General features: G+C 41.5%; 2 protein-coding genes across 5 annotated transcripts; both read left to right on the top strand.

Annotated features, from left to right (window-relative positions):
- The first annotated feature begins 738 nt into the window (after positions 1–738).
- mrps14 (mitochondrial ribosomal protein S14) lies at positions 739–3493 on the top strand. Its single transcript, XM_071376149.1, has 3 exons — positions 739–908; positions 2150–2314; positions 3078–3493. The coding sequence occupies exons 1-3, from the start codon at positions 840–842 to the stop codon at positions 3258–3260; spliced, it is 417 nt and encodes a 138-aa protein (XP_071232250.1). The 5' UTR covers positions 739–839; the 3' UTR covers positions 3261–3493.
- Positions 3494–5824: 2331 nt separating this feature from the next.
- LOC139560132 (myb/SANT-like DNA-binding domain-containing protein 4) lies at positions 5825–9584 on the top strand. Of its 4 annotated transcripts, XM_071376666.1 has the most exons (11): positions 5825–6210; positions 6538–6608; positions 6696–6872; positions 6963–7024; positions 7107–7193; positions 7281–7322; positions 7391–7564; positions 7644–7679; positions 7778–8324; positions 8606–8717; positions 8812–9584. In XM_071376666.1, exons 1-8 carry the CDS (start codon positions 6053–6055, stop codon positions 7677–7679), a joined length of 807 nt encoding a protein of 268 aa, XP_071232767.1. In that variant the 5' UTR covers positions 5825–6052; the 3' UTR covers positions 7778–8324; positions 8606–8717; positions 8812–9584. The 4 variants fall into 4 exon arrangements, with proteins under 4 accessions (XP_071232767.1, XP_071232766.1, XP_071232765.1 ...); XM_071376665.1 differs by adding an exon at positions 8394–8509 and having other exon boundaries at positions 7391–8324; XM_071376664.1 differs by having other exon boundaries at positions 7391–7679.
- The last annotated feature ends 3089 nt before the right edge of the window (positions 9585–12673 follow it).

Raw genomic sequence — 12673 nt, forward strand, 5'->3', positions numbered from 1 at the left:
ATGTCGCTTATGCCTAGAGCCGGCCGAGGGAGGGTATCTCACATTATACACATAGTGTATAATGTGAATTTGATGAGTTGAACTGTATTCAAAATTCCAACTTAGCTCCATATTGTGTCTCTTTATTGTGAACACATTAGCAGTTTATTATGTGTTAGTATTTATCCAGGAACGCATCTTCAAGCAGCTACATACGATGATGGTCTGGTGGAAAATTGTGAAAGAATTAACTTGTATTGTTTTATAAATGATTAAGGACTGCCCTCAACCGATTTGATGTGAAACTGATTAAATCAAAACATTATTCAGACTGAGATATCGAATAATTTCATCACCGTGAACAAATACTGCCATCCTTAGGTGAAAATGGGGTTCTGCAGGGAATCTCTCTCTTTTTCCCTTCTCGATCTAGTCATTAAAACCTAATTTAATTATATTTATTATTGTTATTCAAGATATTTTGTGTTTATTGCATTTGCATTGCACCTGACCTGAATGAGTTCACACAGTGTAAAAGGTCGTCACTCGTTACAATATCATAATTAAGGCTAAACTCTGCCTATTTCTACAATTTCTCTCAAAACCTGATTTTAAATCTAACACGAACCTTAACCCTGACCTTAACCACACTGCTAACCTGATGCCTAACCCTAGCCTTAAATTAAGACCAACATTTTTTGTTTTCATGAATTGTTGCGAAAAATACAATTTTACTTTGTGGCTGTAATAGTGACAACCCAGTGTAAACTACATGCAGGCCAACTCCCGCCTTGTCGCAAGGTGGTAGTATTGTGCAAATCAACATTTCGAGCATTACAGAAGAAGACGCACTTGTCAAGATGGCGGCGGCCTGTAGGACTGCACTTGCGGGGTTAAATGTTTTTCACTCCTTTTGTACACCTAAACAGGTATGGCGTCGTTTGAATTATTGTTAAGGATTTCATCAAGGGTACATTTCAGTTGTGGACTTTATAACCTGAAAGAGGAGCAGAAGACGGGATTGCTAGCTAGTATGCTAACGAAAGCCTAACTCTGGTCCATCGCGCGATAACGACTAATTATTTGCCTCTACCGTAATAGAATTAGAATACTAGAATGGACATGAACCTTCTTATGATGGGATAAAGGTCAGGGAGTTGGTCAACCAGTGCTGTGATAAGATAATGTAAAATAATGAATTTATCTGCACTAGGCTAGCAAGACAGTTTGAGGAGTGATTCCATACATTTTGCCAATATTACATTCAGACCATGCAGTCGATCCACAGCCATACACTGGCTGAGGTCAGTTGATGATAGGATACATTCATGGTCTGTTTACATATGAGGCTATTTATACAGAAAATGTGTATAAAACCTCTATAAACTATTGATAACTTTTTGACAATGTTTAGGTTGACTAATTCTATTACACAATTTCTAATATCACATTTTATTTTCCTGCACAAGTAAAATCAGGGTCATGCTTCTACTGCCATTAATTCCAATTAGACTGGTTTGGATTTCTCCCTGACCAATATGGCTGCCATAATGCAACTTTGAGGGTTTATGACATTGACACTCTAGTTGACACTCTAGTAATTTAACAGGATCACTATGGCCTCTATGCTCTGATGCTTTCCATTTATCATTTCATAGAAGATGTTTGTTTCCCCAACTTTGTTAAGTGACTACTGGCTTCAATCTATTTTCGTAACTCACCAAAGTAAAGATGTTGCTAGAGTGCTGGATAGCTTTTCTCTGCATGCACGGCCATTCTTCTGTAGCCCAAAGGCCGGCAGATGGCGATATTGAGTAATTTCCGCTTACCGTCCAAAGAGACTGCATGCAGCCGGTTATACACTCGTATCCCCTGTGGACCGGTTCATACATTCTCTATTCAGGCTGCAAAGGCGTTTCCTTTGTATGGTAAGATGAAATGACTATCGCCATCTGCCGGCCTTTGGGCTAAGTCTTCTAACTACGAAGGAAAACGTTTGAGCAGCACTTTGTGTGCCACCAGACTGGCTCTGCTTCTGATACACGTGCATGCGTTGGATCAACACTACGAGCTGTATGCGTATCCTACGAATGAACGTGGACCAGAGGTAGATCTCCTGTATGCTATCATCTGTGTATGGTTTCTCAACTTATTCATTTCTGTGTTCCAGACTCTGAGAAGCGGCTGGAGTGTGGTGGAGCAGGTCAGAGGGTACTATGTTGACTGGAGAATGCTACGCGACGTGAAGAGAAGGCAGATGGCCTTTGACTATGCAGATGAAAGACTACGGATCAATGCACTAAGGAAGAACACTGTTCTCCCCAAGGAGCTTCAGGTAGCCCACAATTATGCATATTGTGCTTCAACTATCTTTTCTGTGGTTGTAATGTTCAGAATTTTGTGTTTTGTTGAATAGTTTGTTGGGATGTCCTTGCCCCAGTATCTGTGCGTTAGAGATGCCGACGATGAGTATGACGTGTCTTCTCTAACGCCCAGGAAGTTTTGATTCAAACTCCCATTAGACAGCAACAAAAATAATATTTTTTAATTACAAGCAACTGAAAAAAATCCTATTTGGCACCTCCAATCACTCATTACTGCCACGCACAGGTCGTAAGTTTACAACAGCTCTGTACATTGGAGGTGTCAAAGTGGCATTTTTTTCAGTTGCTTGTAAATTTTTGGAATTTGGCCGTAAAGGGAGTAAATTAAGATTATTGCCCAGTAAAACTCCATATTTGGTGAGTAAAGAATGTATTTTGACATTAACGCTAGCAGAGCTGTCGTTAATGAGAAAAGACACGTCATACTCATCGTCAACATCTCAAACGCACAGATCATGTTCTTATTCCTTTCCCCCCCCCTTATGTTGCTTTCAGTGCCACACTGATATTGATTACTGCATTGTGGGGTTTAAAGCTTGCAAGAAAGGCTTTTCACTGTACTTGTGCGCGTGACATTGAAACTACTGGGGCGGGATGTCCTATGATAACATCAATTATAATTCAATTAATGGTAACGACAACTTGTTTGAGTAGCTTATGTTTGACGAATATTAAGCCTCCACTATTTTACATGACAAATAACTGTCCTTGCAGGATGTTGCTGATAAAGAAATCGCCGCGCTGCCACGTGACAGCTGCCCAGTACGAATCCGGAATAGATGTGTGATGACCTCACGGCCGCGGGGCGTCAAGCGCAGGTGGCGTCTCAGTCGCATAGTCTTCCGTCACCTGGCGGACCACAACCAGATGTCTGGAATACAGCGGGCCATGTGGTGATTTTATTTATCTCAATGATGTAGTGGTAAAAAATAATAATAATAGGTGGTCATCGTTTGCAGTGAGTAAAGTAATGGTTAGTCATTGTCGGACGACCGGACCAACACAGTACACTATGCTGTGAACTCTGTTTTTCTTTTCCACCCCACTTTGAATTATGTTAATTGAAGGTTGCAACTGGCAGCTTAAAGGTGTCAACTGTATTAAAACAAATAAAAGGATGTATGTTTGAATCCCCTCCTGATTGACTTTTAATGAGAATCGGTGCTTTGCTGTTGGTGTTGTAAAAAGCCTTATGTCAAGGATGCTCCTGAGATAACTTATCATTTTCTATGTTCAATTAAACATTTGGTATTGCTGAGAGCTCACAGTGCTCAAATGAGGTTGTCCATTCACTTGTTATCATTCTGACAAAGTGCTTTCACTAGCAAAGTGTCTTTTCCATTATTGAATGTAACTATTCAATGGCTGCGTTTACACAGGGAGCCCAATTCGTTAAAAAAATTATGTTTCACTAACTGGTCTTTTGAACAATAACATCAGGTAATTTCACAGATCTTTTTCACAACCAGTGTGGCTCACATTTATCCCTGAGACATTAACTACGTTTACATGCACACCAGTGTCCCGTTATTATTTGGGATACTCAAGTATTCTGTTTTTGAGTTGACACATATAAACATCGTCCCGTTTACAATAACCTGAAAAAGCTTGTATCCTGGTTATGAGAAACCTGGATAAGATGCCTGGGATATGCTGATCTAAAACGGGATACTGTGGCATGTAAACATCTCATCCTGTTGACTGTTGTTTTTGCGGTCTGCGCAGGCTCAGTTGCACATAACAAATTACTGGACGAGCAAACAGCCACAAACTGAACACTCCCATGACACGCACAGGCCGTTATCAGAACTCTCCCATTCCATACTTCACTAAACAGATCAATGCACACCAAAGAGCCCAGGGCCTTAAAAATGCCTTCCTAAGAACTCTAAAGATGTATTTTCTAAAACTGCCAGCCCTAACCTTGTTGTCATAGTATTGTTGTTTTGTATACACAGTGTACAAAACATTAGGAACATCTGCTCTTTCCATGACAGACTGACCAGGTGAAGCTATGATCCCTTCTTGATGTCACATTTTAAATCCACTTCAATCAGTGTAGATAAAGAGGAGGAGAGACAGGTTGAATAAGGATTTTCAAGCCGTGAGACATGGTATGTATGCCATTCTGAGGGTGAATGGGCAAGACAAAATATTTAAGTGCCTTTGAACAGGCTATGGTAGTAGGTGCCAGGCACACTGATTTAAGTGTCTCAAGAACTGCAACGCTGCTGGGTTTTTCACACTTAACTGTTTCCCTTGTGTATCAAGAATGGTCCACCACCCAACATCCAGCCAACTTGACACAACTGTGGAGTCAACATGGGCCAGCATCCCTGTGGAACGCTTTCGACACCTTGTAGTCCATGCCCCGACGATTTGAGGGTGTCCTGAGGGCAAAAGGGGATGCAACACAATATTAGGAAGGCATATTTTAAAAATGTATTATATTAAAGCTGCAATATGTAACTTTTTGGGCGACCTGACCAAATTCACATAGAAATGTGAGCTATAGATCTGTCATTCTCATTGAAAGAAAGTACTGAACAAAAATATCAACGCAACATGTCAAGTTGGCATGGGTCCCCAGATCCTCAAAAAGTTCTACAGCTGCACCATCGAGAGCATCCTAACCGGTTGCATCACCGCATGGTATGGCAACTGCTCGGCATCTGACTGTAAGGCGCTACAGAGGGTAGTGCGTACGGCCCAGTACATCACTGGGGCCAAGCTTCCAGACATCCAGGACCTATATACTAGGCGGTGTCAGAGGAAGGCCCAAAAAATGGTCAAAGACTCCAGTCCCCCAAGTCATAGACTGTTCTCTCTGCTACCGCACGGCAAGAGGTACCAGAGCGCCAAGTCTAGGACCAAAAGGCTCCTTAACAGCTTCTACCCCCAAGCCATAAGACTGCTGAACAATTAATCAAATGGCCACCTGGACTATTTACATTGACCCCCCTTTGTTTTTACACTGCTGCTACTCGCTGTTTATTATCTATGCATAGTCACTTTACAAATTACCTCGACTAACCTGTACCCCTGCACATTGACTCGGTACCTGTACCCCGTGTATCTAGCTTCGTTATTGTTATGTCATTTTCTTGTGTTACTTTTTGATTTTGAGATTTTTTTTCTTCACTTTAGTTTATTTTGTTAATATTTTCTTCACTCTATTTCTTGAACTGCATTGTTGGTTAAGGGCTTGTAAGAGCATGTGCATGTGACATATACGATTTGATTTGTGTTGGTCCCATGTTTTCATGAGCTGAAATAAAATATATTGTATGTCTATGTATATTACTGTAAATGTTGATCACATTCACATTCCTTGTGTATGATCATATATTTTGATACATTGAATGTTAATATTGTGAACCTTTGTTATACATGTTTTACTTCCTGTTTCAGGAAGTTATGTCACTGAGTACTGCCCCTATATATAGGACCTTTCACCCCCACCTGGGGCCTGTTGCACAAAAGTAGAATTAAGACATCCGGGATAAATGACTCAGCTGAGCTCAATGAAGCCAAAACATGTGCGTCCAGGCTTAATTGGTTGCACAAAGACCAAGCCAGGATGAGCAGACACGGATTCATTAAGCCAGGTGAAACCAATCCTGGATAGGTGCGCGCTCACGGCTCACTCAAATAGACCCCGCCACAGATCACAGATTAACTGATTTACCATGGCAACTAGAGCCGCGTACTTTTCCCCGTCTGAAGCACAAATCCTCATGGAGGCATACGAGGAGGTAAAAGATATAATTAAGAAGAAAGGCAACACCGCCACAGTGATAAAGCAAAGAGAAAAAGCGTGGCAAAGTATTGCAGACCGCCTGAATGCGTAAGTAGTGCACAATTACACACTCACCGCTCCGCTGAAACATCACAATTACAATTCAAATATTTAATTCACATCTCCAAAAATGCAGTTGTACTGTAATTATGAAACGGTTAAATTTTTATTTGAAATGCACTGCAGATATGAGTGAAATTGTGTAAAGTAACTCCATCACACTGTATAAAGCTATGATACATTTTTTGATATTTTTACTGAAAACAAGACAAAAATACCAAGTAATTTTTTGCAGTGTGACTCCATTAAATGTGTGTGTGTGTGTGTGTGTGTGTGTGTGTGTGTGTGTGTGTGTGTGTGTGTGTGTGTGTGTAGATTAAACATGAACGGGCCAAAACGGACATGGCAGCAGGTCAAAATCAAATACAAGAACATTCTGCAGAATGGTATGGTCCCTGACTAATATTTAACAAAGCACAAGCATATATTGTACCCAGAAGGTGCCTGCTCACACATTGTCTGTACTGTTTTAGCAGTGAAAAAGAATACCCACAGACAAGGCACGGGTGGTGGGTCACCAAAGGCTGACCTTACCCCAGCAGAGGACATGGCCTTGGAGCTAAATAAAGGCAGGCCCGTCTTAGAGGGGATCCCTGGGGGGAAAGAGACGAGCATAGGTTCCTCCCAAGATGCCACCCGCTTCATTCAAGGTATGTCCTTCCATCTCTACATGGGATACAACCACATTCATATTGAATCAATTTGGACTGTCTGACTTTGGTTTACCTATTGCCTTGCAGTGTCTGGCAGCACTGTGTTCCTGTTAGAGCCACCAGCACAAGCACCAGACGATGCTGATCCAGTGAGTACTTCATCAAAGGCATACTGTAGGCCTGGCATGTCTTGTCTACTAGCTTCAATATGAATCCGATTAAATGTGATAGGGTGAAGGCCCCAGTGCAGCAGCAACTGCACATGATGGAGACGATGATGAGGAGGAGACCATCTCTCTGGATTCCAGAAGGCATGAGGTATCATGTTAAGACTGTGAAAGTACTATTTACTCTACAATGGTGAGGAGTCCTCATCAAAATCAAAAAATCTAATTTCTTTTACAGGACCCAGATGCTATACAGTGGGAAAACCAGCCTGGCAACATAGTGCGTATTAATAAAAGGACACCACATCCTGCCAAATTCCAGCTGCGCTAATTGTATTGTGTTCACAGAGCTCACAAGCTATCAGAAAGTTGTATGGCAACCACCTCCGGCGCCAAATAGAACTGGCAGACATAGACATTCAGTACAAGAAGAAAAAGATGGAAAATCTTGCACTGGAGTCCGAAATAAAAAAGAGGACAATTAGGAAACTGGACCTTGAAATAAAAAAACTTGAGAGGGAGGTGAGATATGCCTTCAATGTACACTGTATGCTAACTGTAACACAAATGTATTAATCATTATTTTTCTTTCCTCCCCCAGCTCCAAGAAGATGACACAGCTCAAAATAAAAATTAGGTATATTCTCGTAAAGTCAAGTGAGCCATGACATATGAGCTCTTATTGTGAGCACACAGGACGGTGGCATCTTTCTAAGGTTTTTTTTATTTTCCCAGCAATCAGTACAACCAAGTCATCGTTATAAGGCATCGCCCTCTTTTGCCCACCCCCCCAGCACCAGGTGTGGCCACTAGCCTATATGAAGGCCCAAAATTGTGTGTTCCTTTCTGCTCTGACAATGGCATGCCCATTCGTGCGAGATGTGGTGGATGAAGAAGCACTTGTGCTGAGGAGAGCCTTCAGGCGAGAAAGGGTCTTCAGGGACCGGTTGGACCCACTGGCCTTCCCTGATGACCATCTATATGAAAGATACAGGTTTTCTGCAGATGGCATCAGGTATCTATGCAGACTACTGGGTCCCAGGATTAAGCACCGCACTGCACGGAGCCATGCACTGAGTGTGGAGCAAATGGTTTGTGTGGCCTTGCGCTTTTTTGCTAGTGGAGCCTTCCTGTACTCAGTGGGGGATGCTGAACAAGGCCACAATTTGCCGCACAATAAGGAGTGTGTGTCTGGCTATCAAAGCATTAGCAGATGTCTTCATCTCCTTCCCTGGCCACAGAAGACTCTGTGACATCAAAGAGGAGTTCTATAGGATTGCAGGTAAGAGGATCTACAAATTACAGGACAACTGTTAACACATAGTAGGATACTCATTACTTTGTGTGACAGGTTTCCCCAATGTCATTGGTGCAGTGGACTGCACACACATAAGGATAAAAGCCCCCTCAGGTGCCCATGAGGCCGATTTTGTGAATAGGAAATCCTTTCACAGCATTAATGTTCAGGTGAACATAACTTTTTGATATTGTCCATTGACGAACACTCTGCATTGCCAGTGATGTGCATTGATTGGTGTAATATTCCTCATCTTATGATTTCAGATGGTCTGCAATGCTGACTGTGTGATCAGCAATGTTGTGGCAAAATGGCCTGGCTCAGTCCATGACTCCAGAATCTTTCGGGCCTCTGAAATCTATCAGTGCCTATCACAAGGTAAGCCACACAACCCCTATTTATAACCATCATGGCTGTGTCAAGAATATCACTGTGTTTATGAGGTAGTAATGATGAGATTTTGTGTTGACAGGTGAATTCTCTGGTGTGTTGCTGGGAGACAGGGGGTATGGCTGCCAGCCTTTTCTCCTGACACCTTTCACAGACCCCCAGGAAGCACAGCAGGCCTACAACCATGCCCATGCCAGGACCAGGGCCAGAGTTGAAATGACCTTTGGCCTCCTGAAGGCACGCTTTCACTGCCTTCACAAATTAAGGGTCAGCCCTGTTAGGGCATGTGATATTACTGTGGCTTGTGCTGTCCTCCACAATGTGGCCTGCCTGAGGAAGGAGAGGGCCCCCAGAGTGCCACCAGCCATGGACTGGGACAATCCGGCAATCTTCCCTGATGACGACAGTGGTCGGCTGCTGAGGGACCAATATGTGTTGAATTATTTTAGTTAGTATGTGTGCTTTCAATTTTGGTTAAATATGTCCTGCGGTGGCAGAGGAATTTGGTTTTTTTTGGGTTCGTTTTTTGACGAATTTGGCCTCTTATGATGTTTGTGCGGTATACTGTGTGTAATACAAGGCTGCAGGGAGGCTACTGCATCCATTCATTTGTCTGTTCAGTTGATGTGTATGGATTTGTCCTGCATTTATTTTAGTGTGCAGACATGCAGGGTGTGTTATATACAGACCTTTGAATGTGTATGTATCATTTTGTATAATATGCTTGGATTCTGTGCTTTCCATCTTGTAGAGTCACTGTGACTTCAGTTTCGAAAGGAGCTGATGGTTTACCTGCTTTGTTTTGTCCTTATTCAATAAAGGAACATAATGTTACACATTGTGTTTTTATATTCATATGGAATGTGTATTTGTTTATATGACAGAGTACTAGGGCCACACTGAAGAAAAAGGATAAAGTCATAAATTTATGAGGCTGGTTCTTTCTGCAGAAAAGCTACATATTGTTTTTACAGTTTTGATACTTATGACAATGTGATACTTAATATTCTGGCACATCAGCATGTCTTTGTTTATGAAACCATACTGAAGTACAATTTCACGAAATGCCCCACGTCTGTCATTTTAACAACTGTCCTCCTTTAAAACAACTGGTTACAATATTATGACTTGTGTTTTTTTCCCCTCTGTGGCCCTAATATTCTATCATTTTATATATAGCCTTATAGTCTATGGGAAACTGTAAATTATCTAATGATAGCAACATCATCTAAAAATCATTTTTTATCCAAAATCATTGAAATTAATGATCACAAACGTTTAAATAACAGTGGGTCTAGTTATATGTGATAACAATGTATAGTGAGCAGTGAAATAACTATTGGTTTCCATTTGTGGTGACTGCTGACTGACATTAGGGATGAGATTAAATAGATCCTGGAATTTAGCCTGGTCTGGAGCAGGCTAGCTCCACAGAATAAATCTCCATGGTAATTTATACCATAACATATCCTCCTGCCCCCTATCCATCTTTAGTGCAACCGGATTACGGATCAATTGAGCCAGGATCACCAAGATATCCTGGCTTAATCCCTTATCCTAGTTTTGTGCAACAGGCCCCTGGGATATGGATGCATGATGAAGACCTAAGGGTCGAAACGTTGTTATAAATAAATATCACCTGGGAGCATGAGCAGCAGTGTGGCGTTTTCCTTTCTGTTTTCCCTGAAATTAAAGATCCCAGAATTTTTCCATATGCACAGAAAGCTTATGTCTCTCATTTTGTGCACAAGTTTGTTTATATCCCTGTTTGTGAGCATTTCTCCTTTGCCAAGATAATCCATCCACATGACAGGTGTGGCATATCAAGATGCTGATTAAACAGTATGATCATTACACAGGTGATTTTCTTAACTCCTGTTCTGAACATTTGAGATTTACTATGCAATCTGATACACGTCAAATCAGTTTTCTTGATCTTGTGTGAAGATAATGTTCTATACACTGATCTTTACAGGAAACCTACTGATCGTAACAGTTTGTTGAGGGCTGACAGTTGTCACCCACTTCCCTTGAAAAATAGTTTGCCCTACAGCCAATTCTGTCGAATCAAAAGAATTTGCAAAAAACAATCAGATTTCGACAGAAATATGGCTGAGACGCAAAGAAAGTTCAAGGAGAGGGGGTACAAAAATGATCAGATTAATAATGCCATTGAGAAAATTCAAAACAAAACGAGACATGACCTTTTTCAAGGGCAGTCTCGCAAAAAGACGCATTCTTGCATTCTAACTACCCGCTATTCAAAGCGCTCTGAACAAATTAAGGGAATCGTTCACAAACATTGGCATATTCTAAAATCCGATGATAGTCTCGGTAATGTGTTTTCGGACCTTCCCTTGGTCGTATTTTCGCGGGGCAGAAATCTCAGAGACCAATTGGTACACTCTGATTTAACCCCCCAAGATATTCCTGAACAACGTCTATTTGCGCCCCTACTGGATGGAAATTATAAGTGTAATGGCTGTGCCCAATGCAATGGCACTTATAAATGCAGATCCTTCAAACATCCACAAACAGGGAAATCGATCCCAATCAAATGTGTTATTACGTGCTCCACTAAGGCAGTTATTTATCTTATAACTTGTCCTTGTGGTAAAAATGATGTGGGTAAAACAAAGCGTGAATTAAAAGTACGTATCTCAGAGCATCGTAGCACCATTAGGTGCAAAAACTTGACCTACCCAGTTGCGGCCCACTTTTTGGAGGCAGGCCACTCGATTTCATCTTTGCGTTATATTGGCATCGAACATGTCACCCTCCCTAGGAGAGGGGGTGACCTTGATAATTTATTGTTAAGAAGAGAGGCTGCTTGGATATTTTATTTAAAGACCCTTGCTCCCTTCGGTCTTAACGTGGACTTGATCTGAAGCCATTCTTGTGATTGTTGTGTTTGTTGTGACTTTGCCATTGTGGTTGTTTGTAGTCTTGTGTGGTCTTTAGTGAGTCTATGATCGTATGCTATCCATTTGTATTTATTGTATGTTGCTCTTTCTATGCCATTTTAATATGAGAAATTAACCAATGATATTAGGCCACTCTTGGCCATGATTACAGACACCTGTGTGTCTTGACACTATATATAAACGAGTCATCCCGCAGTGTCTGTGATTGTACCCTGATGAAGACAGCTTGCCTGTCGAAACGTTGGTAAATTAAATATTTTTGCATCTGAGCTCCTAGAGTGTGCGGCTCTTTTTTATTTTCATTACACAGGTGTACCTTGTGCTGGGGGCAATAAAAGGCCACTCTAAAATGTGCAGTTTTGTCACAACACATTGCCACAGATTTTGAGGGAGTGTGCAATTGGCATGCTGACTGCAGGAATGTCCACCAGAGCTGTTGCAAGATAATTTAATGTTAATTTCTCTACCATAACCCACCTCAACGTCGTTTTAGAGAACTTGGTTTTAAGTCCAACCGGCCTCACAACCCCAGACCACGTGTAACCACACCAGCCCAGGACTGCTTTAATAAAGCCCCTTTGTGGGGAAAAACTCATTCTGATTGGCTGGGCTCCTCAGTGGCCTGTGGGTAGGCCTGGCTGCCAAGTGGGTGGATCTATGCCCTCCCAGGCCCACCCATGGCTGCGCAGTCATGTGAAATCCATAGATTAGGGCCTGATTAATTTATTTGACTGGTTTCCTTATATAAACTATAACTCATTAAAGTCGTTGAAATTGTTGCATGTTGCCTTTATATTTTTTGTCAGTATATAAGAAGCGGTAGATCAGTTCTTTGTGCACTATTTGTATGCTTTCTGTTCTTAAGTTTAGTTTTTGTGTCTTTACTTTCAGTTTTGTACACCAGCTTCAACCAGCTGAAAATACTATGTTTTGGGTTATTGACATATTTCACAGCGGTTTAGATGGTACGTTGATTCTCAACACTAATGAATTGCTTGTTTTGTCACAAACTGAAATTAG

The sequence above is a fragment of the Salvelinus alpinus genome, chromosome 30 (genome assembly GCF_045679555.1).
Source record: "Salvelinus alpinus chromosome 30, SLU_Salpinus.1, whole genome shotgun sequence".
Taxonomy (NCBI): Eukaryota; Metazoa; Chordata; class Actinopteri; order Salmoniformes; family Salmonidae; genus Salvelinus; species Salvelinus alpinus.